The sequence below is a fragment of the Alligator mississippiensis genome, chromosome 1 (assembly GCF_030867095.1).
Source record: "Alligator mississippiensis isolate rAllMis1 chromosome 1, rAllMis1, whole genome shotgun sequence".
Lineage (NCBI taxonomy): Eukaryota > Metazoa > Chordata > Crocodylia > Alligatoridae > Alligator > Alligator mississippiensis.
This window is the reverse complement of record NC_081824.1, coordinates 324326409-324350696: the sequence shown is the minus strand read 5'-3', so window position 1 is coordinate 324350696 and position 24288 is coordinate 324326409. Positions and strand designations below refer to the sequence as shown.

Sequence of the window (24288 nt, the reverse complement as noted above, 5' to 3'; positions counted from 1 at the left end):
ATTAAATTGATTCAGCCTTGAACTTTTTTGACTGTCTGTACTTAGACCATGTTGCAGCTCTTGTACTACAGGTGTTCTACAGATCCCTAGCTATCATTCCATGCTTTATTCCAGCAAGGGGTGTTATCAATATTATGAACCCTGTCAAAAATTTGCTGAGCTACTGGAGTCATTTTCACTTTAAAAGTATGCAGCTTCATAAACATTTTTAAAAGAAAATTAATTTCAGAGTCTTATAACCCCCCCCCCCCCAAAAAACAGCCTCTTCTCTCCCACCCCCCAAAAAAATCAAAATTCTTTGAAGAGATTTAACTTTAAACAGGGCTTTTGCCAGCAAACACTAAATACCCTAATTCACAGCAGGTTCTTCTAAATCAATACAGGTTAATTTTAAAGTGGCTAAGCAGCTCTCTTTTGGTTTAAGTTGGAGGTTTCAAACATCCAGTCTATAGGCTGGATCTGGTCTGCAGACTTTTGCCCCAACTCTGGCTGTGAGGAGGGAACTTTCTGCAGCAGCAGCCAACCAGCCTTGATAGAGCCTGAGCAGCACCGTAGCTTGTTCCAGTGGTGGCAGCCAAGTGCCCAGTGTCAGGCTTTTTCCCACAATGCAGCTGCAGCTTCAGCACTCTCTCACTCAGGTGCTTGGCTGTAGCCATGGGAAGAAGCTGCTGCAGCTCCAGCACTGCAGCTCTTACCTGCTTGATTGTCAAGCTTGTTGGCACTATTGAGAAAAGTGACAGGAGGGAACAGCAGCCATTCCAAACATTAAGAAATGCCAAAACTTTCTAGCTCAAACTCACATAACATGCATTACAGGTAACCTCTATATGTAATTGTGTGAAAAACTGAGCGCATTTACAAGATATTAAGTGTCCAGTAGACTTATTCTACTGTGCATTAACATCACTAAAAAAACCCATGCGCTGGCACTACTGTGCAGTGGCACCAGTTATTACACCTTGAGTTAGTAGCCATTATTACAGGCAAACTTAAGGCGCAGTAACAATAGCGCATGAATGCATGTGTAGACACACCCAATGATGGCAAGTCATTGAGTTAGTTCAGTGCTAACTTAACCAAAATAGGGAATTATTGGAATTTAAAACCTTGCAAGGCTGATACTTTGTACTTTAGAAATTAAGTTAATAGCTAGTTTATGGGAACCCAAAGACAAGTGAACATGGAATAGAAGTATAAAATGTGATGGGAATGGCAAAGAGCAGTTGTGTGGTCTATACCAGAATAAAGGTTCCCAGAAGGTTATGTGCAGTACTGTTTTGGGGTTCATTGGGTGAAGAGATGATGTACATTACTTAAAATGCCTGGATGCTACCATGGTATGAATTTCATTTTAAAAAGAAAGCCTAAATCAATAAACAAAAAGGTTTTTAATCACCTGTATTTAATCCTGTTCTGTCCTGACACACCTCTCTACTATACATTGTTATTCACCTGGCAATTTACAGAACATCCAAAGCATCCAAAATCATAAAGTCCAATGAGTTTAAGAACTAGCTTTGCCTTCCTTCATATCATTCCAAGTGAGAACTTCAATAGCATACACACCATCTACAAGAAATTACTGTGGGAAGACTCATGCAAATGGATAATTCTGTTTTATATTTTATTCTAAAAGTTCAGAAGTCTTTCTTTATTTTGGTTTCTTTGGAGCAGAAGATCAGCTGCCAGAAAGCCTGAATTTCTGCTCTTACAAGCTCCATCCTAGATGACATTAACCCCAGTATCCTGGAGGAGTCCAGCAGTCTTGATAGGGTCAAAATTGAGGAGGAAAACGTTTTTTCCGAGATAATCTGGAATAGAGCCCCTTAAACTCTGATGACTGAGAAAGATTTGGAGTTAGATCCTGCATCTGGCAAAGAGTGCTTGATGTTCTCAGCTTGTGCTGAAAGCCACATATAGAGTGCATCCTGGTCTATCATCTGAGGATTCCTCATTGCAGTCACTTTTCAATACAAAACAAATCAAATCACAGTTGATTAAGCTTGAAAGATACAAACAACAGAGCCATTTGTTTCTGCTATAAAAGGAGAATAGCTTAACAGCTTTCTTAATGTGCCAAAACCATTTAAATACCCAGAAGCAGAGTCCTCAAGGCCCCCAGGACCATATACCACATTAATTACAAATTCAGGTGTTGACCGCAGTTGCAATGACCAACAAAAGAGTTACTAAAACTACACAGTAACAGGAATTCTCCCATATCAGTTCCAAAAATAAAGACTAGTATCGTTCTGGGGTGAAGGACTTTAATTATCTAGTACAACTATGACTATAAGAAAAAACACACCAGGCTAAGGTTTTACGAGACTGAGCTGATACAGCAGAGCAGCTAGGATGGCAAAAGCTATGATCCCAGTACTGTAGTGTGTAACCTGGATAGGTATGTTCATATAGACAAGTACACCCATTTTTCCTAAAGAAGTTAACTTCAGGACAAAGAAACATCAGATACAAAGTATTCTCTTTTGTTTATATACTTGTCCCTTCTATTTCCTTTTCTACACTTCAGAGATTGGTCATAGGAAAGAAGTTATGTTACTTAATACTAGCATCTGTGTCCTTCCTGTTGGCTTTGGTAGTATATTATAATCCACACATGCTGTACTACCACATTACCATGGGAAAAGGTACAGCCAAGTCTTGAAACTTATTTCCAACAATTTCCCCCTTTTTTGGCTTAAACCACACTCTCCCACATCTTTCTCTCTAAACTATTTTTCTCCCACATTAAATTTCCTTTATCACAAGAAAGAATATTTGGTGAGAGTCAACAATATACCTCAATAGCTACTACAGTTTATACCGGTATGGACACTACTTTAAATATATACTCATTAGCCATTCACCGCTATAACTGAAGTCATGGCTACTACCAGCTAAAGCAGGGGTGGACAAAATACAGCCTGCGAGCTGGATCCAGCTTGCCAGGCCATTCTATCTGGCCCATGGGGCCCCTCCAAAAAAAAAAACAAACAATTCTTACTGGACTGTGACTGCTCCTCTGAAAGTCTATGGGACAGGCTTTTAGGGGTTGCATGCCATTAGACCAGGTGAGCTCTGTGCTTCCACCTCCATAGGGCTCTCAAACTGGGCCACATTAACACATAAGCAAATTAGGCACATGCCTAGGGTCCTAGGCTGCAGGAGGGCCCTGGTCATTCCCACTGTGGCAGCGGCACTAATGGCCTCATCCATCTCCCTTCCCCTCCCCTCCCCTGGGCCCCAAGTTGCAGGGGGCTCCGGTCCTTCCCTCCACGGTGGCAGCACAAGTGGCCCATCTGCCTCCCTTCCCTTCCCTGCCCTCTCTGCTGGTCTTGCCACCAACTCCAAGCCCCGCCCCCTGCTGGTGGCAGTGCCAGGGTGGTGGTGGGGGGCAGTCTCTAATGACCCGGGGCCCACAAGTTTGTTTGCCCAGGGCCATTTACTAAAGGGTTAATCTAGCTCTGCTCCCAGCATTTCACACAAATCAGGACAAATTTAAAAAAAAAAAAATAAAGTTTAATTAAATTATTTTATTGCAGATATCTGACTTCTAGTATACGATTTGGTTTTTTTCTGGTCCCAAGATGGCAAACCCCCTCCCAAAAGGAGTACTTCTGGGGGGGAGGGGCAAAGGTCTGGTGGTAAACGTGAAGAGTTAGGAGGTGGGACTTTTGTCCCAAAATGGCAAAAAAAAAAAAAAAAAAAATCAGGGGGTGAGGCACCAGTCAGGGGGTGGGGCTACCCTTGAGGTCCTTGACAGCTCACCAAAAGTCTTTAAGCAGCCTTCCAGCTGAAATAATTGCCCACCACAAAGCTAAAGTGTGAAGTTACTAGAACACACTAAGGGTATTACACTTAAAAACACAAGCCTCAACATGTTAAAGTTAATTAACTCATGCTAAGTGCCCTTTGAGCCTCTCCACACTACACCACTTCAGGCAAGGGTTAATTCTGGACCATACTACCCAGTTCATGTTAGGGTAACTTCAGTCTGCTTTATGAAGATAAAGTGAATAAATTTGCAGTCCTCCAGCAACCCAGTCCTCCAGTTCCCAGGCCCCCCACCCTGACTAGGGATAAAGTCCAGGTGTCCTGGTTTCTAGCCATACCACTAGAGTCTAGAGTGCTGGTGAGCAGGGGTAAGTCAGAGACATTCAGGCAAGAAATAGCATTAGCCCTTAACATGCGACTGCTTACAGCATGTTCTAACTTTAACATAGCTTCACATTCCACAGATTTATAATAGTCTAAGTATAATGTGCAGCTTCAACCTTACAGCTGAGAGCAACAAAACAGTGTCTCCTGCCCCACAGCTCAGTGAGAAGAAAACCTTAAGGGTTGGGTTCAAACCCTTTGGAGGATTGAAGCGGACTAGAAAACAGAAATAAGGGGTGGGGAGAATGCAACAGAAAAAATAAAGATATAGTACCAGTACTACACAGTAGGTCATAAAGACCTCATCTAATAATATATTGCTCTCAGAGTTATGGGTCTGGAGAACAAAGAATCTATCCAAAGTGGTAGGGGCAAAAGAACTAGGTATTTGGGTAAATACACTGGAACAGAATGGTAAGTGGAGAGAAAAGGAAGATTTTCCCAAGTTTATTGGGCACATAACCACAAGTAGCTTCTCAATACATTGCGGCTCTTAGAGCAACTGTCAAAGATCCACACAACAGTAGAGTGGGAGGAGCAGAGATACAAGACAACTCAACAGCTTTATACCCAAAGCTAATGGAAATCTTCAGGAAGTTTCACTTTCAGATTTTGTAGTATTTTCACCTCTATAAAATTTATAAACTATATTTAAACCAATGACCTTCAAAATCGCATTCTACAGGAGCATATTAATATGTTAGCTCAGCTGTGTCAGATGGAAATAAAAATAGTTATTCCACTCAGGCTTGTTTTCCTGCAAACTTTCATTTCTACCTTGAAATATTAATCTTCTCTACTACATTCTCTTTTGTCATCTCTGCCCCAAAAGGAATAAAAATAAATCTGTGACAAAACATATACAACAAAACCCTACCTCTTCTTGGCAGGAGTACAAGTAGCAGGGGCAGCATACAGGGAAGTAGCATGGCAGGATGTTAACATCAGTTTGAAAAATACGAGACATCAGCTATGAGTTTCTATTGTTCAAACTGACCAAAATTTTAAAACCAAAAAAAACTGCAACATCCAAATAAATAAAAACAGTGGGGAAAAAAAAACAAACAAACCAAAATGACTGGACAGGATAAAGTTCCATGTCAGAACTGGTTATAAGTGCCTAGATATTTTTTTGTAAACTTAGCTATAGCAGCATCAGATACCCACACAATCTGAAACTGAAGAAAAAGGAGGGTGGGGAGTAAGAGAGAAAGAGTCTATGAAGGAAAGCCGATGCTGCATTAGGAAAATAACTAATGCCAGTTTCAGTAAGACAGCATAAAACAAAATAAATATTAGAAGTCCTCTCTCCACAGCATTTACCGAATTTAAGTAACATAAGTATCTGTTTAAAATGAAAATATTTATCACCTTTAGTACCTTATGGCCATTGCTTCCCTGGGCAGTAGGCTGTAGATTTAACTGCTAGTTTCCATGCAAGTGTCCTAGAGGCTGACACTAAATCAAGCGTCTCAGAGGGATTATTTATGTGCTTTGGCCTTCCTACCACCACATAACACAACACATCTTAGTATTGGTTGGGATGCCATCAAAAATCCACAGCTAGCAAGAACAAGTGCAGATCCCTGCATGTGCCAAATCATACCAAACTTCAAATGTCTGACATGTCATTTTTTTTGTAATATCCACTTAAGTAATTCAAGAAGATTATTTACCTTCCCCTACAAATTATGTTATAGCATTTTAAACTCCTGTAGCAGGACTAGCCAGCTTAATATGCAAATACATTTTTTATAAACAAAGCAAAGAGCCAATAGCTGTTTTCCCTACAGAACAGAAACTGGATTTACTTTTAATTTCTTTGTTAAAACCAAATTAAAATATGAGTAGCTAGAATCCAGAGAACATTACCCACATAGACCCTGGCAACAGTTCACAAACTCAAACAACTTCAATGAGATGCCATGCCAGTACAAAGCTCCATGCTACTGGATCCTGATAGAAGAACAGGACCTGGAACACATCAGATTTAACAAATGAGATGTCAGAAGTGCTCCTTTGCAGCCTGATGCAATTAAAGGAAAAAAAATTTTTTAGAGAGCAGTCCTTTAATGATGCAATTATGTTAAAAAACTATATTAAAAGTTCCAGAACATTGAGGGGTTTTCCCCATTAGAGTCAGTGAACAGTCTAATTTAGAAACAGAAATTGCAGTCCCAGCACTTCAAGACGAGACTTTCAAACTTTTTCAGTCCCCAAACTAATACAAAAAAGTAGCTTTTAAAAGGTGATGTGAAATGAGCAACATTTAAAACAAAAGTGATAGAGGCAGGGTGGATTTGATCTAAATCAAGACATAAGATCACTGATCAGGAAGCCTCAATTTAATTACTGTTTTCTACAAAAAGGGCATTCTTGTTGTTTGATATCCTTTAATCATTTAACTTCTTGAAACTTTGCACTTTTAGAGAAAGGTAAGGGCTTCACTGTGTGTACACAAACTTAGAGAGACAATAGGGCTGATCGGTAGGTAATCAGGTCTTTTATCTCTTGTGCTGTTATATGCTGCTGTTAACAAGTATGTTATCTCTGAAGAGGACAAACTCTTCCAAGGCCTGAAGAAGGGCATTTGTGCCTGAAAGCTTGCAAAGAACAATTTTCCCAACTATTTAATTAGTCTAATAAAAAGATAATCACATCTACCCAAAGAACTGAAACTAAGCATCACAGGATACTTCATGGGATCTTCTAGACTGAGCACTGAATCCCATTGGGTTGAGTGGTTTGCTTTAATCTTTACCCATTTATAGAGAAGCCTCTGGGAACCCCATAAGATTGGGCCCCAATATAGTTCATGGCCCGCTGTGACATTTATAAAACTTCTAAAAAGGTTACATAAATATAATCTCAAATAGTATAATTAAAAGTTATAATCCTATTTTATGGTGATATCTTTGAACTTTAATGCATTTTAAAACTATCTTTATGTGTTTATTTTTTTTAAATCTTAACAAAAAATTAAGTATGAATAAATCAAAACATCTGATTTAAATAAAAATCTGATTTATAAATCATTTTCATAGATTTCATAGACATTAGGGCTGGAAGGGACCTCGGAAGATCATCGAGTCCAGCCCCCCGCCCAAAGGGCAGGACGTCAGCTGGGGTCATAGGATCCCGGCAAGATAAGCATCCAGTTTCATCTTGAAGGTGTTCAATGAAGGCGCTTGAACAACCTCCGGCGGCAGGCTGTTCCAGACCTTGGGGGCTCGGACAGTAAAGAAATTCTTCCTTATGTCCAGCCTGAAACGATCTTGTAGTAGTTTGTGACCATTCGTCCTCGTCATCCCTTGGGGCGCTCTGGTGAACAAACGTTCCCCTAGATACTGGTGATCACCCCTGATAAAATTGTAGGTGGCCATCAGATCACCCCTGAGCCTGCGCTTTTCCAGGCTAAAGAGCCCCAGGGCTCTCAGCCTGTCATCATAGGGTCTGCTTCCCTGACCCCTGATCATGCGCGTGGCTCTTCTCTGGACTCTCTCAAGCTTCTCCACATCCTTTTTGAATTGTGGAGCCCAAAACTGGACGCAGTACTCCAGCTGCGGCCTCACTAAGGCCGAGTACAGGGGGAGAATGACGTCCCGGGATTTGCTTGAGAAGCATCTATGGATGCAAGCCAGCGTTTTGGTCGCTTTACTAGCCGCAGCATCGCATTGCGGGCTCATGTTCATCTTGTGGTCAGTGATGACCCCCAAGTCTCTTTCTTCCATAGTGCTAACCAACATAGCACTGCCGAGCCTATAAGGATGCTGCGGGTTTTTCTTCCCAAGGTGGAGAACCTTGCATTTATCGGCGTTGAACACCATCAGATTCTCGTCCGCCCACTTGCTGAGCCTGTCCAGGTCAGCCTGGATCACCCGCCTGTCTTCTGGCGTGGATGCTTTGCCCCAAAGTTTGGTGTCATCGGCGAACTTGGCCAGTCCGCTTCTGACTCCAGTGTCCACATCGTTAATGAAGATGTTGAACAGTATGGGTCCAAGGACAGAGCCCTGGGGGACCCCACTGGTCACAGGACACCACGATGAGTGACTTCCGTCAATTACTACCCTCTGGGTCCGACCCCGGAGCCAATTTTCCAGCCAGTGGATCGTGGAGGACCCAAGGCGACAATTGGCCAGTTTCTCCAAGAGACGATCATGGGACACCAGATTGAAGGCTTTTTTGAAGTCAAGATATATGACATCAATCTCATCTCCCTTGTCCAGGTGATAGGTCACCTGGTCGTAGAAGGAAATGAGATTGGTCAAGCAAGACCTACCCGCAACAAACCCGTGCTGGCTATCCCTTAAGATGTTGGCGTCGGCCAGTCCATTAAGGATGGCCTCCTTAATAAACTTTTCTAAGATCTTCCCCGGGATAGAAGTCAGGCTGATGGGCCTATAGTTAGCTGGATCCACTTTCCTCCCTTTCTTGAAGATAGGCACCACGTTGGCCTTCTTCCAGTCTTCGGGCACTACACCAGAGCGCCAAGAGTTTTCAAAGATCCGCGCTAGAGGCTGGGCTATGATGCTCGCCAGCTCCTTGAGTACCCTGGGGTGAAGATTGTCAGGGCCGGCTGACTTGAAGGTATCCAGCTTCTCAAGATGTTCCTTCACAAAGTCAGCATTAATGGAGGGCAGGGGATCACCCTCACCCGGACTTCCCGGCCCTGTAGCAGGCACAGGCGTCCCATGGGGCTGATGAAAGACCGACGCAAAGTACCTATTTAATAGGTTGGCTTTTTCCTGGGCGTCAGTTGTCAGTTGCCCCATCTGGTTCAGCAGGGGTCCAACGTTGCCCCTGCTTTTCCTCCGGCTCCCCACATATCTGAAAAAGGACTTTTTATTGTCCTTGATGCTCAAAGCTAGCTGGAGTTCAGCTGCAGCCTTGGCTTTCCTGGTCTGCTCCCTACAGGACCGGACCAGTGCAGAATAATCCTCCTTGGAGGTGACTCCCATCCTCCATCCTTTGTAGGCCTTTCTTTTTAGCCTCAGGAGGTCTGCTAGGTCCCTGGAGAGCCAGGGGGGCTGCTGTGCCCTCTTGCTGCCTTTCCTCCGAGATGGAATAGACTTAGTTTGTGCATTGAGGATCACTCCCTTGAGGAGCAACCACTCTTCTTGAACTCCCCTCTCCCTGTGGTCACAGTCCCTTAGGGCCTCACTGACAAGCCTCCTGAGCTTGTCAAAGTCGGCTTTCCTGAAGTCAAGGACTTGCGTGTTGCTGACCGAGTTGCCAGCTTTTCGGCAGATGGTGAAGGTGATCAGCTCGTGGTCGCTGTCACCCAGCTTCCCATCGATCACTAGGTCGCCGACTAGGTCCTCCCCAGTAGCCAGTACCAGGTCGAGCAGTGCTTTGCCTCTCGTTGGCCCATAGACTTCTTGAGTCGGGTAGAGGTCATCCACGCACAAGAGGAAGCTCTGCGACCGCTCAGATTTTGCTGAGCGATCCTCCCACGAGATGTCTGGGTAATTGAAGTCACCCATGACAACCATGGTCCTGGAGCAAGCTGCCTCAGCCAGTTCCTGGGCAAACTCCTGGTCTAGCTCAGGACTTTGGGTGGGAGGTCTATAGTAGACTCCCACCATTGTGTCCCCTGTGCCGTGTTCCCCACGGATTTTAACCCAGAGGGTCTCCAGCCGTCCACCCTGGTCGCCAATATCGGCTTGCAGGGACGCGTAGCTTTCCTTAACAGAGAGAGCTACACCCCCGCCCCTTTTCTCTACACGATCCCTCCTGTACAGGGTATAGCCATCTATCCCCGTGGTCCAGTCATGGGTGGAGTCCCACCAGGTCTCCGTTATCCCTATGACATCGTAATTGTTTGCACTGAGCAGGAGGATGAGCTCCTCCTGCTTATTCCCCAAGCTCCTGGCATTTGTGTACAGGCAGGCAAGTGCCCCCTGGGGGGCTCCTTCCTTGCCCACAGATTTTACCAGGGCTGGGGCTGGGGCGGGCTCCCTTGAGTGCCATGATCCGCTGGCTTTGCAAGGATTGCTCAGCGGGCCAGCAGTGGCGGTCGTCCCCCCGTCCCCCAGCGGGCTTAAGTTTAAAGCCCAGTGGAGCAGGTCAGCCAGTCTGGCTGAGAAGAGCCTCCTCCCTAGGGGAGAGAGGTGGAGACCATCTCTTCCCAGCAGCTCGCTGCCTCTCTCACCAAAGAGCGGGCTGTGGTCATGAAAGCGAAAGCCTTCCTGACGACACCAGCGCCGCAGTCTTTGGTTGACCACATAGATCCTCCTGTCCCTCCTCAGCCCATAGCCTGAGACTGGGAGGATCGACGAGAACACCACCTGTGCCCCCAGACCCTTAAGCCCCGCTCCCAAATCCCTGTAGCGCCTCATGACCTGGCTGGGAGTGCTCCGAGCCATGTCATTGGTGCCCACATGAATAAGGAGCATGGGATAGCGGTCTGTGGGTTTGAGGAGCTTGGGGATCCTCTCCGCAATGTCCCGGATGCAGGCCCCTGGGAAGCAGCAGACTTGCCGGGCTAAGGGGTCAGGGTGGCAGATTGGCCCCTCCGTCCCCCTCAGGAGGGAGTCTCCCACAACAAACACCTTACGTTTTGTCTTGGGGAGAGCAGGGGCGGGAGTTGTAGTTAGGCCCATGTTGCCTGTGGGGGCCGGCAACTCAGCAGGCTCTGCTGGGGCAGCAAGAGGTGCATACCTGTTGCTCAGTTGTGGCAGGGGTGGGGCCTTGGTGCGGCGGGCCTTAGGGCCCTTGACCACCTTGGTCCATGCCCCTGGCTCGACACAGCAGGAGGTCCCAGAGTCCTCCTCTGGCCTGGAGGGAGACTGCGATCTACCCTCTGCCTCCCGGGGGAGAAGGGCCTGGCAGTAGGAGTCTATCTCCTGCTCGCAGTCCCTGATGGCACGCAGTCTGTGGACTGTGGCCTGGAGCTCCTCCAGCTGGCGTGCCAGAGACCCCAAAAGGGAGCAGACCCCGCAAGGGGAGGTCGCCATGCTCCCAGGCCCCAGAGCCTGAAAAGGGGACAGGCAGCCCCCGCAGCCGAGAGCCAGGGGCTCCGTCTGTGTGGAGCCCGGAACCAGGGGCTCCGTCTGGGTGGCCGTCTCTGAGGTGCCAGAGGGGGGGGGCCGCGGAGCCCAAGGGGACCCTCGGGGTGCGGCGCGTGCCCATCCGTGTCATGCCTCTGGGAGGCTGGCTACAGCTGGGACTGTCTACCCTGGGGGGTGCGCAGGCAGGGTCTGGCGCCCTCCCGCACGCCCTCCCGCACGCCCTCAACTCACGCGCCAGCAGAGAAGCGCGCCTGTTTGTGCAGCCTGTTCGCGTGGCTCCCTGGGGGGCTGGGCCAAGTAGGGGCCTGGGCGGGGCTTGACCCGGCCCGGCTCCACTCAGCTGCCGCCTCCCACACACACACTAAGGGGTTAGCCCCTTCTCTCCACGGGCCCCGCTTACCCCGGCTGCGCTGGGGGTCAGCGGGGGGCTCCACGGCTGCTGGAGGGTTTCTGGGGGGCTTCAGGGGAGCGGGGGCGCAGCGAGCTTTCACCCGCGCGTCTCTCGCCGCTCCCGCATCTAACTTTTTATCCTCTCTGGTGAAACACCAAACTGCTATCAAATTATATGAATGCTACATATAACTTAAGTACAAATTTCTTCCTTAATTACTCAATGATACTTGGTTTTATGGGTCCAAGTCCCTTGAAACTGCCAAAAGCATCTCAAACACCTTAGTAAGTAATGCAATTCCCAGATCTATTGAGAGTGCGGTGTAATAGTAGGGTGCACCAGAGGCAATGATTCCGGCATGATAGGCCCCTGGGAGGCTCAGCAAGCTGCTGGCCAAGAGCAGCAGAGAACCCAGTAAGAGTAGAAACCAGCTATTGCTCACCTGCAGGTGTGGGGACACAGATGACAGAGCCATGTGCACAGCCTTGGCCCTGCTTTAGAAGTACATGCTCCCTGTGCATGGGCGCATGGCACCAGAGGTGACATAATAAATCTGCTCCTGGAGTCCACAAACGGTGGGGGAAGCAGAGCAACCTCAGGAGCTCTGCAACTGCAAAGACCCAGCTACTCTGGAGCAAGCAGAAGCAGCAGCTGGATTCCACTGACCGAAAGCCTGGAGAGGTTTTCAGCAACTCAGTGAGCATGGACCTGGAGGAGCAAGGCTCCACACGGACCTCAGAACACAGATCTGCAGGAGACGGGGTACCCAAGTCAGGAAGTCTTGGTGACCTGGAGATTCAGGCACTGTGAAGATGTTATTTTTTTTGTCCATTTGAAGGAGCTGGGATTGATTTAGAACTTTATGAATTAAGGACGATATTGATTTAAAAGCCCATTCATTAACTGGCGGTCGTGATTTGATTTGGATGCTTATGAATTAATTGGATACAAAAAATGTGACTTGAAAGCCCCAAAATTAATTGAGGATTGAAATTTGATTTTGACCAGTATGAATTAGTTATGGACAATGTAAATGTGAATGTCCCATGAACCGGCTGGCAGTTGAAGCCCAATCCAAGTACTCATCAGGGATCCGGGTTTTCCATTTCCCATAGAAAAAACACACGGATTTCCCATTTTTATCAGAGAAAATGTGGATTTTCCCCTTTTAGAAAAGAAACCCACGGATTTCCCCCTTTTGCAAAGAGCTCTGCAAGCTGGCTGAGTTCCAGCTTGCAAGAGCTGTTTGCAAGAGGGGCAGGAAAACCCTCAACCCTGCCTGGAGGGGAAGGGAGAGGGGGAAGGGACACTCGCACTTACCAGAAGCTGCTTCAGGCTCACTCTTCTTGCTGGAGGTAAGTGGGGCTTGGGGGGAAGCTGGCTAGGGGCTGGGGGAGCAGGGAGGTTTGCAGCCAGCCAGGCACTCCAGCCGGGGGGGGGGGGGGCGGTGGCAGTTTGCAGCTTCCCCCACTCCCTCAGCCCCCAGCCAGCTTGGCCACTCTCTGGCCGGGAGGCGGGGTTTGCAGCCAGCCAGGCACTCCAGCCGGAAGCGGAGAAACTGCAAACCCCACATCCCACAGCTAGAGTGCCCAAACAGCTGCAAACCCTGGGTCACAAATGCTGCACTTCCTGCTCTGCTGCCCTCCCCCTGGTCCTCTGGAGCGCAGCATGTGCAACTGGTGCGGCAGGGCACAGCATGGCCACACATGAAAGCTGCCTGCTGCCGCAAGCTCCGCACTGCCTGTGTACAGGGGCAGTTCAGGGTTGTGATCCTTGCTGCTGCCCCCACCTGCAGAGGAAGCGTGGCCAGGGCAGGGTAGAACTCACAGCATAAGGAAGCTTTTGTGCATGGTCCCCCTGCGCACTGCCACACTGGGTTGCACACACTGCACTCTGGAGGGCCTGGGGGAGGGCAGCAGGGTGGGGAGCACAAACCCACAGTGCACACCCACCCTTCCCCCCCAGATCTGGGGGGCGTGGGTCCCCCTGCCTCCTGGGAGTGCTCACTGCTACTGGGAGCAGGCCCCACCTGTGCCTGCAGCAGGCAGACAGCCAGGGGGATCCTGGCTCATGCTCCTGCTGTAGCAGCTGCTGCCTTCCATTGGGGGCAGGGGGCTGAGGACCTTGATCCATAGCTCTGGCAGCTGGGGGCCCCCTCCGGCAGAGCTGGGGGACAGGGGCTGCAGGTGGGAGGCAAGGGGCACCAGCAGGGTTGTGAGGAGCATTTAATTTTAACCATGGATCTGGGGATTTTTAATCGGAGACTTTGCAATTTTTTAAATCAGAGAATTTGTGATTTTTTAATCACGGAAAACCAGGATCCCTGGTACTCATGAATTAATTGAAGAGTGCATTGAGTTTGATGCCTCTAAATTAAGGACTGCATTGATCCATGACAAGAGTGCTTGGGAAAACCTGGGAACCAATTTAAGAACTTGGCCCTGGATAACTGGGACTTGGAGTCACTGTCACAATCCAACACTCAGTTGGCATGGGGACAGGGTGAAGGGCAGGAGGAGCCCCAAGGGCATACGAGCTGTTAATGCTTCAAAACCCTCCCTATTACTATAAAAGATCAAGGTGCGGTGGGTGAGTAGATGGGTATACCACATGAGCAGGACTCTGAAGGCAACAAGGTTGTCATATTGAATGAAATAGTTTGAATGTTTGTAAAGGTTGCCCATTAGCCAGTTTCAGGAAGAAGACAAGATTTATCTCCTTATCTAGTTCATTGTTTTGGGGACTACGTGCAAAAGGTCCTGACTTCGCTTAAAGTCTTAATTTAAATTTCATCTTTTAGAAATCTTTTACAAAGAGAGCAAATATCCTGAATTCCAAGAGATCAAACCCTGAGGCCTTTTGACCAGGTTGGTAAGAAAAGGGCATTTGCAGTGATATGGAAGTTTCCCAAAGGTAATTTAAAATCCTCAACAAAGGTAAAAGAATCTGTTGAGCAAGATCCGAGCCCAAATTTGGGAGCAATGATATATTGAGTAGGAGGAGCCCGCTGACGGCAACTCGCTCAATAAAAACGGTAACTTGCCGTCCCAATTTGGAGGTGACTATACTTGTAGAACAACGAAGGAAAAATCGCAAGTATAGCCCGGTTCAGACTGATCACCTGAAACTACCCTCTCCGTGAACACGAATCTCTTAGTTCACGTTGAAGCCGCAGAGCACCTGAAAAGGACTGAAGGAAGGGGACTTAGTCCTATCACTGCTGAGGCCAGCCTATTGAATTGTATTGCTGAGCCCATTTCATTGAACCGTACTACTGAGGCCAACCCATTGAATCGTACTACTGAGGAATGAAACCATATTTTGGTATTTGGCTTCTTGGAATTCTAGGATTGTAAGTATAATATGAAAATAATAGTATTGATTCAAATTTAACTTTTAGTTGTAATTGTAGTTGTTTTTGTAACACTAATTCTTATAGTATTGTTTGGGAAGGAAGTGCATTCGGAGCATTGTTTCTGATATATGTAATTATTGTGTTTTTAATGTTTGTGGTGTTTCTTAAAGCTAAGCAGTGTTATATACGTAGCAAAGAGTTTTAAAATAAAATTGTGTTGTATAAATTAAGTGTGTAATCATTGTGAAATCATGCAATCAGTTAACTACTCCCCCAGCCAGTGCATCAAAACGAATCAGCAAATTGTGTGGGATTTTCTCTATTCCATAACCCACTAGAGACAAAGGTGTTAGCCTAAGGGGCGGTCACCTGGAGAAGTCTTCCCAAGCCTTATGACACCACCTGTTTTGGCATAACCACTTACATGCAGTCCTCCCTTAAAAAAAAAAAAAAAGAATGCAAGACTAACATTATGCAACTCCATGTTTATTGCATCTCAGTAACTCCAAGTTAAACTTATGTCCTTCATGAGATGTTTCTTCCCAGTCCTCAACCTAGAATCCAAGAATCCACCAAGCACAGTAGTACCTTATGAGATTTTACCATTGCTTCTGTTGTTTGATTTTTTATTTTCCCCTCGAATTTCTCTCATCAGAGAAGAGCCAAGTGAAAAAGGTAGAGAGAAAAGTTAAGAAGAGTGCAGTGGAAAACAAATGACATAATTATTCTACTTTCTTCCCTCCTCTTCATCTCCAATGAATTTAAGCAGTAGACATACCATTAGTGGTGCTTATACCTGTGGCACCACAAGGATTCAAAGATGGTAGAGACACGCCCCAATCTCTTGAGGTTAAGCCAGATCATTCCTTCAGCAGGAGAAGGAAGAAAGACAGAAAGATTTGGGCTTCCACAAGTTCTCACCCAAAGTAAGGAAGGAATAACTAGTGATACACTAAAAGGAACAGAAGGTATTGATTCACTGGGAGATGATTACATTGAGGGAGCCTGAAGGCTACGCACAATAGCCAAGAGAGGAAGTTCAGCAACAGTGTAAAAGCTGAAATGCTCTGGTGTTCTGTGACAAGAATGGACAGAATAGAATAAAACAGAAGAGAAAATATCCATCCTAATATCAGCACTATATTTAAGTTTTATTTAAGAAGCTACCTCCTAGTACAAGCAGGTGCAACTTCACTTAAAACAATGAGTTTTTCCCCTGTGGGATACCTCTGTAAACAGTCCATAAGACTATACCTGTCACTTAACTTTAACTGTATACATTTTACATTATATCAACATATGAAAGTATACACAGGAGCAGGGTAAAGTGACAACCTTGGTGTGGGTGGATCTAATACAAGGGGACCAAGAAGTTAAGTGAAATTGACACCCTTAAGGAAAAAAAAGAAAAAGTTATTTTGAACAAGTCAGATGCATAGATTTAAAATGATATTACTGTAAAAAGCTGGTGTTTGGAATATTCCTGTTACATTCATATTAGTCACACTAATGAATAGATGTAAAAACATCTGACTTGAAACCAAGCAAGTTTAATGCTGGAATCACTTCCTTTTAAATGTTTGAAGCATTAAAATGCTGACATCCAGACTTTAACCAAACCTAAAATGTCTGAGTTAATTCATAAGCCTGGAGCCATTTTAAGAAACAGACAGTCAAAGAGGCTACAGCTCTTCACTTCAGCTACCAGCCAATGATTTCTTTATTGCTTTAAAGATATTCTGATACACCATCTTGCAAGAAGGAGCAGAAGTATCATTATTAAGCACATGGAATAGCAGATTTCCTGAACTACTCAAACTCACACACAGAGAGAGAGAGAGAGAGAGAGAGAGAGAGAGAGAGAGAGAGAGAGAGAGAGAGAGAGAGAGAGAGAGACTGTCTGTAAAGGCATAAACAACAACTTAGGATGCTAAGAAGTTTGAAGAGAATGTCTTCCTGTCCACCCCCTTCTAAAAGTAAAGATACTAAGAAAGCCTTCCATTGGCTTTTTCAGAAAAATCAAAGTAGGTCTGGTGGATTAGGAGAAGAGATGGTGGCACAAAGTTTGGGAGACAAATTCTATATCAATTTCTTAATTATAAAACCTACATTATAATAGTAAAAGAGAAAGATGTATAAGGAGTTGTACCACAGGACCCTTCAGTTGAAATCTAAACAACCTGAAGGGCCACTATTAAACAGATTTTACAGTTACTGTGCCATACAAGAAGACTTGAAATCCTGCCTGGACATAATGTAGTTTGAATAGGAAGAAAGAAGATTTGCTTTCTTTCAGGATTTGCCAGCTGTTCAGGAGAGGAAAGAGCATATTCAAGTCCATCTCATAAACAACAAACTCAAACATATTTGTCTAAGTTCTCCCAGCCCGTATCACCTACAGAGATTCATTGGGTATATACCAAATTTAAGTATTCTCTAAGAAAACTATACATAGGATGCTCTACCACATACACCTCCTCTCTTGAGCCTCAATGACCCCCCCTTTTTTGAGCAGTCTCCATATTTAAATTTCTATTTTGTGGATCACTTTTACACATAGATAGCCTCTTTTGATATTAGTTTATAGTAGAATGTTGTTACTTTGAACAGGACATTTATTTGCTCAGCAAACCAACCCATTATACCCAACTTCTTTTCTACCTACCTGCAGTTTTTTCTCTTTTAAAGTGTGGGGGAGGGGAGGAACAGACACATGCTTTGCCTCTTTGATTTGAAAACGAAGACTATTTCTCTTCAATAAGTTTTAGGATCAGGAGAAAGGAAAAAAAAGGGCATGAAGTCTGACAAAAACATTTCAGGGAAAGCAATATTGTCTGTTTCCAACTTCACAAATTATTTATACAGAACTTTAAAAAAGTCCCAAAGTCACACCTCATTCTTCTTGGAGTTAGCGTCCATTTCTCAACTGTTCAAATGAGAATTTAGAAAAGGCTGAATGTTGTGTACAGGAAGATGATGGGTTCTTCCTCACTCACAAGATATGCAAAGTATTGGGCTGGATAATTCCAAAATCCCCATAGTCGATGTAAAATGTAAATATTATTAAACATAAATCACCCAGCCTATTAGAAAAGCTGAGTACTCTAAATACCTAATCAAGTTAGAGGGAATTTGGGATTCCAGCAGCTCTGAAAATTCAGGTTCAGTGATCTCCAATTCTAATTAGACCCATTGAAATAGCCAGTCCTCAGGCAAAACATTTTTATGGTAGATTGTAGAAAGAAGAAAAGTAAAACAAAGTCATTAAAATCATTCTCCTGATGATCCAAGGTGCCTCTGCAGTTAGAGCATGAAGTCTGCTGCATTAGTTGTTAAAGCTACAGGAATGAAGTACCAACAATCCTTGTCTGACTACTGCAAATCATAACTAGGATTAATTAGTGAACCCTACACAGCGCCAAGGCAACTGTTATGCAACACCAACAACAAAAAGTTTTATGTACAAAGTAGCACCAGCTGAAGAGATATGACCAACATGACATCTTGATATATTCCATAAAAATTTATATTTAAGGCCTTTCCTCCCTAATTATAGTAAAATTGGTTATGTGCCGTTAGAGATTTCAATTTAAAAAACAAACAAAAAACTTTAAAAATTACCAGTTTAAAAACTAGACCTTTAGAGTTGTAATCCTTAGAGTCAGTGTTTTTTTCCCTGTTTTACATTTTTACTAATTGTCTGTTTTATAGTTTCTTATCTCTTACCTTTTAATCAATATGGTCCATATTACTTTAGTACAATGATTTACTTTAAATCTTTGCAAAATTAAGTCTGAAAGGCTTAGAGAATTAATACTGAATATAGATTACCTGACATATTTCCAAAATAATACTTTTATATCAAACTATGCATAAGATAAATTATGAAAGAAAAACCATAACGATATAGTTGAAGTTCAATTTTCAAATATATTGGTGGAATACTAATACAAACACAGGGAACCTCTTCATATAGGAAGTGTTAGTTTAGCTACCAACAATTTCATATTTTACAAATAAAAAGTTACACTCTGAAACCAAAGTGTCTTTATCCAATAAGTTTGACCTGCCAAAACAAAGGGCTGTAATTTAGTGAGTAACACTTTGTGAACTCAAACTCCTCCTTTCTGGTTCCCCAATTCAGACTGCTGTTCAAAGACTTACTGATATCAATCTATGATGATAAAACTGATTTGGTATAAAAACTACAGAAATGTAAGCTATTATGATGCCACACACAATATAAAGTAGAAGAAAACAAAGCAAAACAAAATTCCAAGTTCAGCAAAAAATGCCAATATCACTCCAGGAGTCAGATCTTTATTACCAAAGTACAAACCAGAAAACATTTAAATATTAAAAAGTTAGTTGATGTGAGTTAATTTAACAAAGTACACAGGAATTCAGTTGGCTTCTTTTTTGGCCTTGGCTCAATAATCATGTTCTACTTTAATTAAAACCAGAGATGCTGCCAGCATCAGTATGTACACATTAACATGCAAACATGCATTGACAGCTCTGTTTTAGCAACAGGAACCTCTTAGCAATAATATAATGGCAGTGGCAACTGGACTGTCCAGTCACATTTCAGAAAACAATGAAACAACCATACTTTTTCCATCAGTAACTTCAAATTAATAACTTCTATTATATCTTACTTCATTTTGTTTCACTGTGGATTGAAAAGAAAGCTTAAACCTTGTAAACTGAAAGGCCTGTTATAAAAGAACGTGAATACAATACATGTACGGGTATGTATTCCCATTCTGGGCCCTCGACTTCTGCATCCATTAATTCACTTGTGGAGAAAATACTTAAGTTTCAGGAACCAGAAGGCACCCCTTTCCCTTAATTTGCAAATGAAGACATCAAAGAATAAAGTTTAATATCTTTTAAACTATCCGCCTCAATTACATTGATAACCAGCAAGATCTTTGTCTTAAATGGAATTGTGTCACCATCCCTAGCACTACAGGTACACATGCCATTTTCTAAGCACAGGTTTAACAGAGACAGATTTCCTCTCCTCTCCCCACAAAGACCTTACTCTTTTACTCCCTAATCAGACTTCATATTTGTAACTGGATTCATTTGTTATTTTAATAGAAGTAAAAAAGGGAAATAAATATTAAGTAAAGCTTTAGTCAGTGAAACGCAACAAAGAACCCACCACACACTCCATACTATACCAAAAGCCACTGGCTTTCCAAGAGAAGCTCGAACACCATTAGTAAGCTAATACTTATGGAGAGAATCAAGGAAACTGAAATTCACTGTGCTCACACAAAGTTAAGGCCAGATCCAGAAACAGCTCCCTTTACGATTACTTTTCATTGCAGAGTTATGCTTAGCCCATAGTTTCTGTGCAGATGGTGACTAGATCAGTCTACAGCAAAGGAACAGACACTCCTCTGAGAATTACATTCACTACATTGTTCTGCGCCACAAACTGAGATATACACCCCCCCATGCCCATCTACTTGCAGACAGCATCTTCTGGATAAACAGTCTAGTCAAGAGATTTTGCTGACTATGATGTTTCAGCTAGTAAGGCATGACAAAAAGTACACCAGACCTAATTCATACAACCACATGCAAGAAGCTTTAGGTTCAAGCCTTCCCCCCACAACCCCCAAACATACTACAGCTGGAGTTGATTAGCAAAAACTTCTCAGCATTCTGTTAAGTATGGCACTTACACAACTGCACAAGTACTGTGAATTATAGCCTGTGTGTACACATCTGCATGTAGGTATAGCATGCCAGGCACGTGCATGCACGTGTGCGTCTCCATGGGTATATAGCATGCTGGTGTGCACATACATATAGCATGCTGGTCACACACGTGTGCACCTGTGCATAGCATGCCAGGCACAGGCACACGTGTGTACATACATGTAGTGTGCAAGGCACACGTGTACACATGCACACAGTATGCCAAACACAAGCACATGTGTGTACACCCGTATAGCATGCTGGGCATGTGCGCATGCACCTATGTATAGTGTGTTGGGCACATGCACATATGTACAGCAAGCCAAGCATGCATGTAGCATGCTGGGCACAGGCATGTAAGTGTGCATGCACATATAGCACGCTGGGGACAGGCACGCAAGTGTGCCCCTACGTACAGCGTGTGGGGCATGTGCACATACATGTAGTATGCCAGGTGCAGGCATGCAAGTGTGCATGTGCATATAGTATGCTAGGCACAGGCATATGTGCACCTATGTATAACATGCCAGGCATGTGTGTGTATATACGTGTAGCATGGCGGGTATGTGCGTGTTCCCCCATGTACAGCGTGCCGGGCATGTGCACATCCGCACAGCATGCCGGGCGTGTGTGCATGCACCCATGTGCAGCGTGCCGGGCGCGTGCACAGCCTGCCTAGCATGCGGGTTAGCCAACACAACGCGCGGTAAAGACCGGCAGAAGCAGAGAGCGGCTCCCCGCGTCCCCAGCACGAGGCGGGCGCAGGGACCCGCTCCTCCGCGCAGCCCCGGCGGAGGGGGGCCGAGACGAGCGGCCAAGAGGTGCCCCCCAAGCCCAGGCAGGAGCGGGCAGCAGAGCCCAGGCGCCCCCGGCCCGCCCGGCGCGGCCCCCGCCTTACCCATGCTGGCTCCGCGGGCGGGCAGCGCCGGGCTCCGGCCGGGCTGAGCTCCTCCGCTGCCGCCGCGGCTCGCACACTGCCCGGCCCCGCCGCCGGCCCCCCCTAAGGCTGCTGCGGGGCGGGGCGGGGGGAGTCCCCGCCTCCCTGCCCACCCCCGGGGGTCCCTGCCCCCGCCCCCGCCTCCCTTCGCAGAGGTCGCAGGCAGCAGCAGGATGAAGGACGCGTCCTTCCCCGCCTTCCACTGCTTGGAAAAAAAGCAACGCCCCGGTCCCTCACGTCCCGCCCGCCTCGGCGGGAGCGCTGCAGTCGCCCTCCTCACGTCCTGGCTTGCAAAGGGCAACTCAACCCAGCAGGCTCCCGCCCTGCTTCTCCTCGCTGTTGCCTGCAGTGGCCGGCTGTTTGCATCCTTGGCGCCCCAGCTCCCCTTGGATGGCAGTGGGAGCCAGGCTGGGTTTCTTGGTGTGGAGAAGGACGCCGAGGGGAAAGGAGCAGCCTCACCTACCCTGGAGGTTTTCAAGAAGAGACTGGACAGTCACCTCTCTGGCGTCTAACCCCAGTTGTCTTCCTACCTAGAGTGGGGCTAGATGCAATGATCTATGAGTCCTTCGCAATGCTGCCAGCATAGGCAAGGCTCCTTTCCCCCTCCTTCCTTGCCCCCAAACCTCACGGCAGCTGGGAGGAAGGTGACTCCCTGAGTTGGAAGTCAAAGGTTTTGCTTTGTGTTTCTGGCTGGGTCTGGCAGGCTTTCTGTGTGGCCTTGAGCCATAAGGTTCAGAAGTGCCCTGTGGTGATGGATGTTTCAAGACCTGGGCGCAGGAACCAGGCTGCCAAAAGAAAAAGCATGCGAGGCTTCAGGTCTTCCAAGGTGCGAGGGTCTGGAGTCACACATGTTTGAGGACCTGGGCACATGAATCAGTCTCCAAAACCCTGCTGGAGTGTGGCTAGGTTCCAGTTTCTCCAGGGTGCAGGGTTACAAAATTAAGTATGTTTTAATGGGCATGTGAACCACACTCCAAAGGACAAACCATGCTGGGGCTTGGCTAGGTTTCAGCTCCTCCAAGGTGCAGGGTTATGGTGTTATATAGGTTTCAGGACACAGGCACATGAACCACTCTCCAACACCATGCTAGGGTCTGGCTAGGCTTCAGCTTCTCCAAGGTGTGGGGTATGGTTCCCATACTCAAGTCCCGAACACAGTCTCCAAAACACAAGCCATACTTGGATTCAGCCAGGCTTCAACTTTTGCAAGGGAATAATCACCCAGCTCGGGTTACTCTTGCTCTGAGCAAGTGTGAAGTTTTACTCCTTGGTAAGTGAAAGAGCATCCCTGGTAGTTTAAGTCAGGAGGAAGCCTGGGGGGTGCTCACCACTTCTCCCATCTTGTGGTGTCTGCCCTGGAGTTCTCATCTCTGAAGCAGAGACAAGCCTGCAGGGTGGTTCTGAGATAATGAATGCAACCACGCCTGTGCCTAGTTAGGTACTGCAGTGCCAGGGAGTGTTTAAGTACCTAGGTGGATAATTAGGAAATAGCCCCTAAGCTTGTGCTTGACACATGATTTATGCAGAGCATGCATTTAAAAAAAAATATTTGCTAAATACTAACACATTCTCATCACTGTTAAAAAAATATCTTCCATCCATACCAACTGGGTGAAATCTGCTTGCAAAAACATGTTTTTGGAATCATGTATGAGGGTAATTTCCTAACACCTTGAAAAAGCAGGGTGGAGAGAAGTCCAGCAGAATAAGACTTGGCAGCTGTGAGACCTTTGGGTGGCTTTCCTTCTCTAGGAACTACACGAATAAAAATCCTTTTTATGTCTAGTTGTTATATGAGCCTAAAAAAAGAACAGTAGTGAGAATGTGTTAGTATGTAACAAGTTTGTTTTTAAAAGTCAATCCCCAAAACTCTACTTTGCCTCATGTAAACACATGCACTGCACAGCTCATGTTAAACACAAGCTCAGAGGCCATTTACTAATTATCTGTCTAGGTACTTAAGCACCACTGGCACTATAGTACTAGAGCACAAAAATGGTTACATTCATCGTTTCAGAGATGAGAATGACAATGCAGACATCACAGGACTGGAAAAGTGCTAAGCATTCATCAGCTTCCTCCTGATTTAACTACCATAGATTCTCTTTCATTTACCAAGGAGTAAGACTTTACACTTGCTCAGAGTAATAGTAACCCCACCTGGGTGATTACCTTGGAGAAGGTGATGCCCAGCCCAAGCACCAGCCTTCTGTGTCTTTTGGAGACTGGTTCATGTGCCCATGTTCTCAACCCATAAAAAATGCCATTGTGAGGACCTTTTTTGTAAAAATGCCATCATTATGCCATTGTGATGTTGTAGTACCTCTTTAATTTATACTATAGTATGTACAAACTGAAAGCTGTCATTTTCAGTTGAGTTGCTTTTATAGCTTGTGCTTTTATCATTACAGATATTTTGTTAATATTGACAGCCAGAACCTCAGGTGGTATAAACTGGTCTAGCTCCAATAAAATCAGTCGAGCTGGAACAATTTGCAACAGCTGAGGCTCTAGCTCTTAATGCTTAAGAATGCAGAAACTATTATTTCTTACACATCATGAAAATATGGTTCATTCTTTTCCCAAGAACATTAACAAGTTGACATACTATAGTGATGTAACAATATCAGTCTAATTAAATGAGAGAGATTACCTAAAGAGTTGGCAAAGTCTTTCTATTAGATTTGATGACCTCAGGATAGAGTGGGGGAAATCTACCAAC

General features: G+C 45.3%; 1 protein-coding gene across 4 annotated transcripts in view; it reads right to left on the bottom strand.

Annotated features, from left to right (window-relative positions):
* The window catches only part of GPM6B (glycoprotein M6B), a 159196-nt gene extending 137563 nt beyond the window's left edge, over window positions 1-21633 (bottom strand). For 2 of the 4 annotated variants that reach the window (XM_019494988.2, XM_019494989.2), the window contains exon 1: window positions 21528-21623. In XM_019494988.2, coding sequence (XP_019350533.1) covers window positions 21528-21531 — 4 coding nt within the window. In that variant the 5' untranslated portion in view covers window positions 21532-21623. Of the gene's footprint in view, window positions 1-21527 lie in introns of all 4 variants that reach the window. The other 2 variants (XM_019494991.2, XM_059720911.1) reach the window with 2 other exon arrangements.
* Between the last annotated feature and the right edge of the window lie 2655 nt (window positions 21634-24288).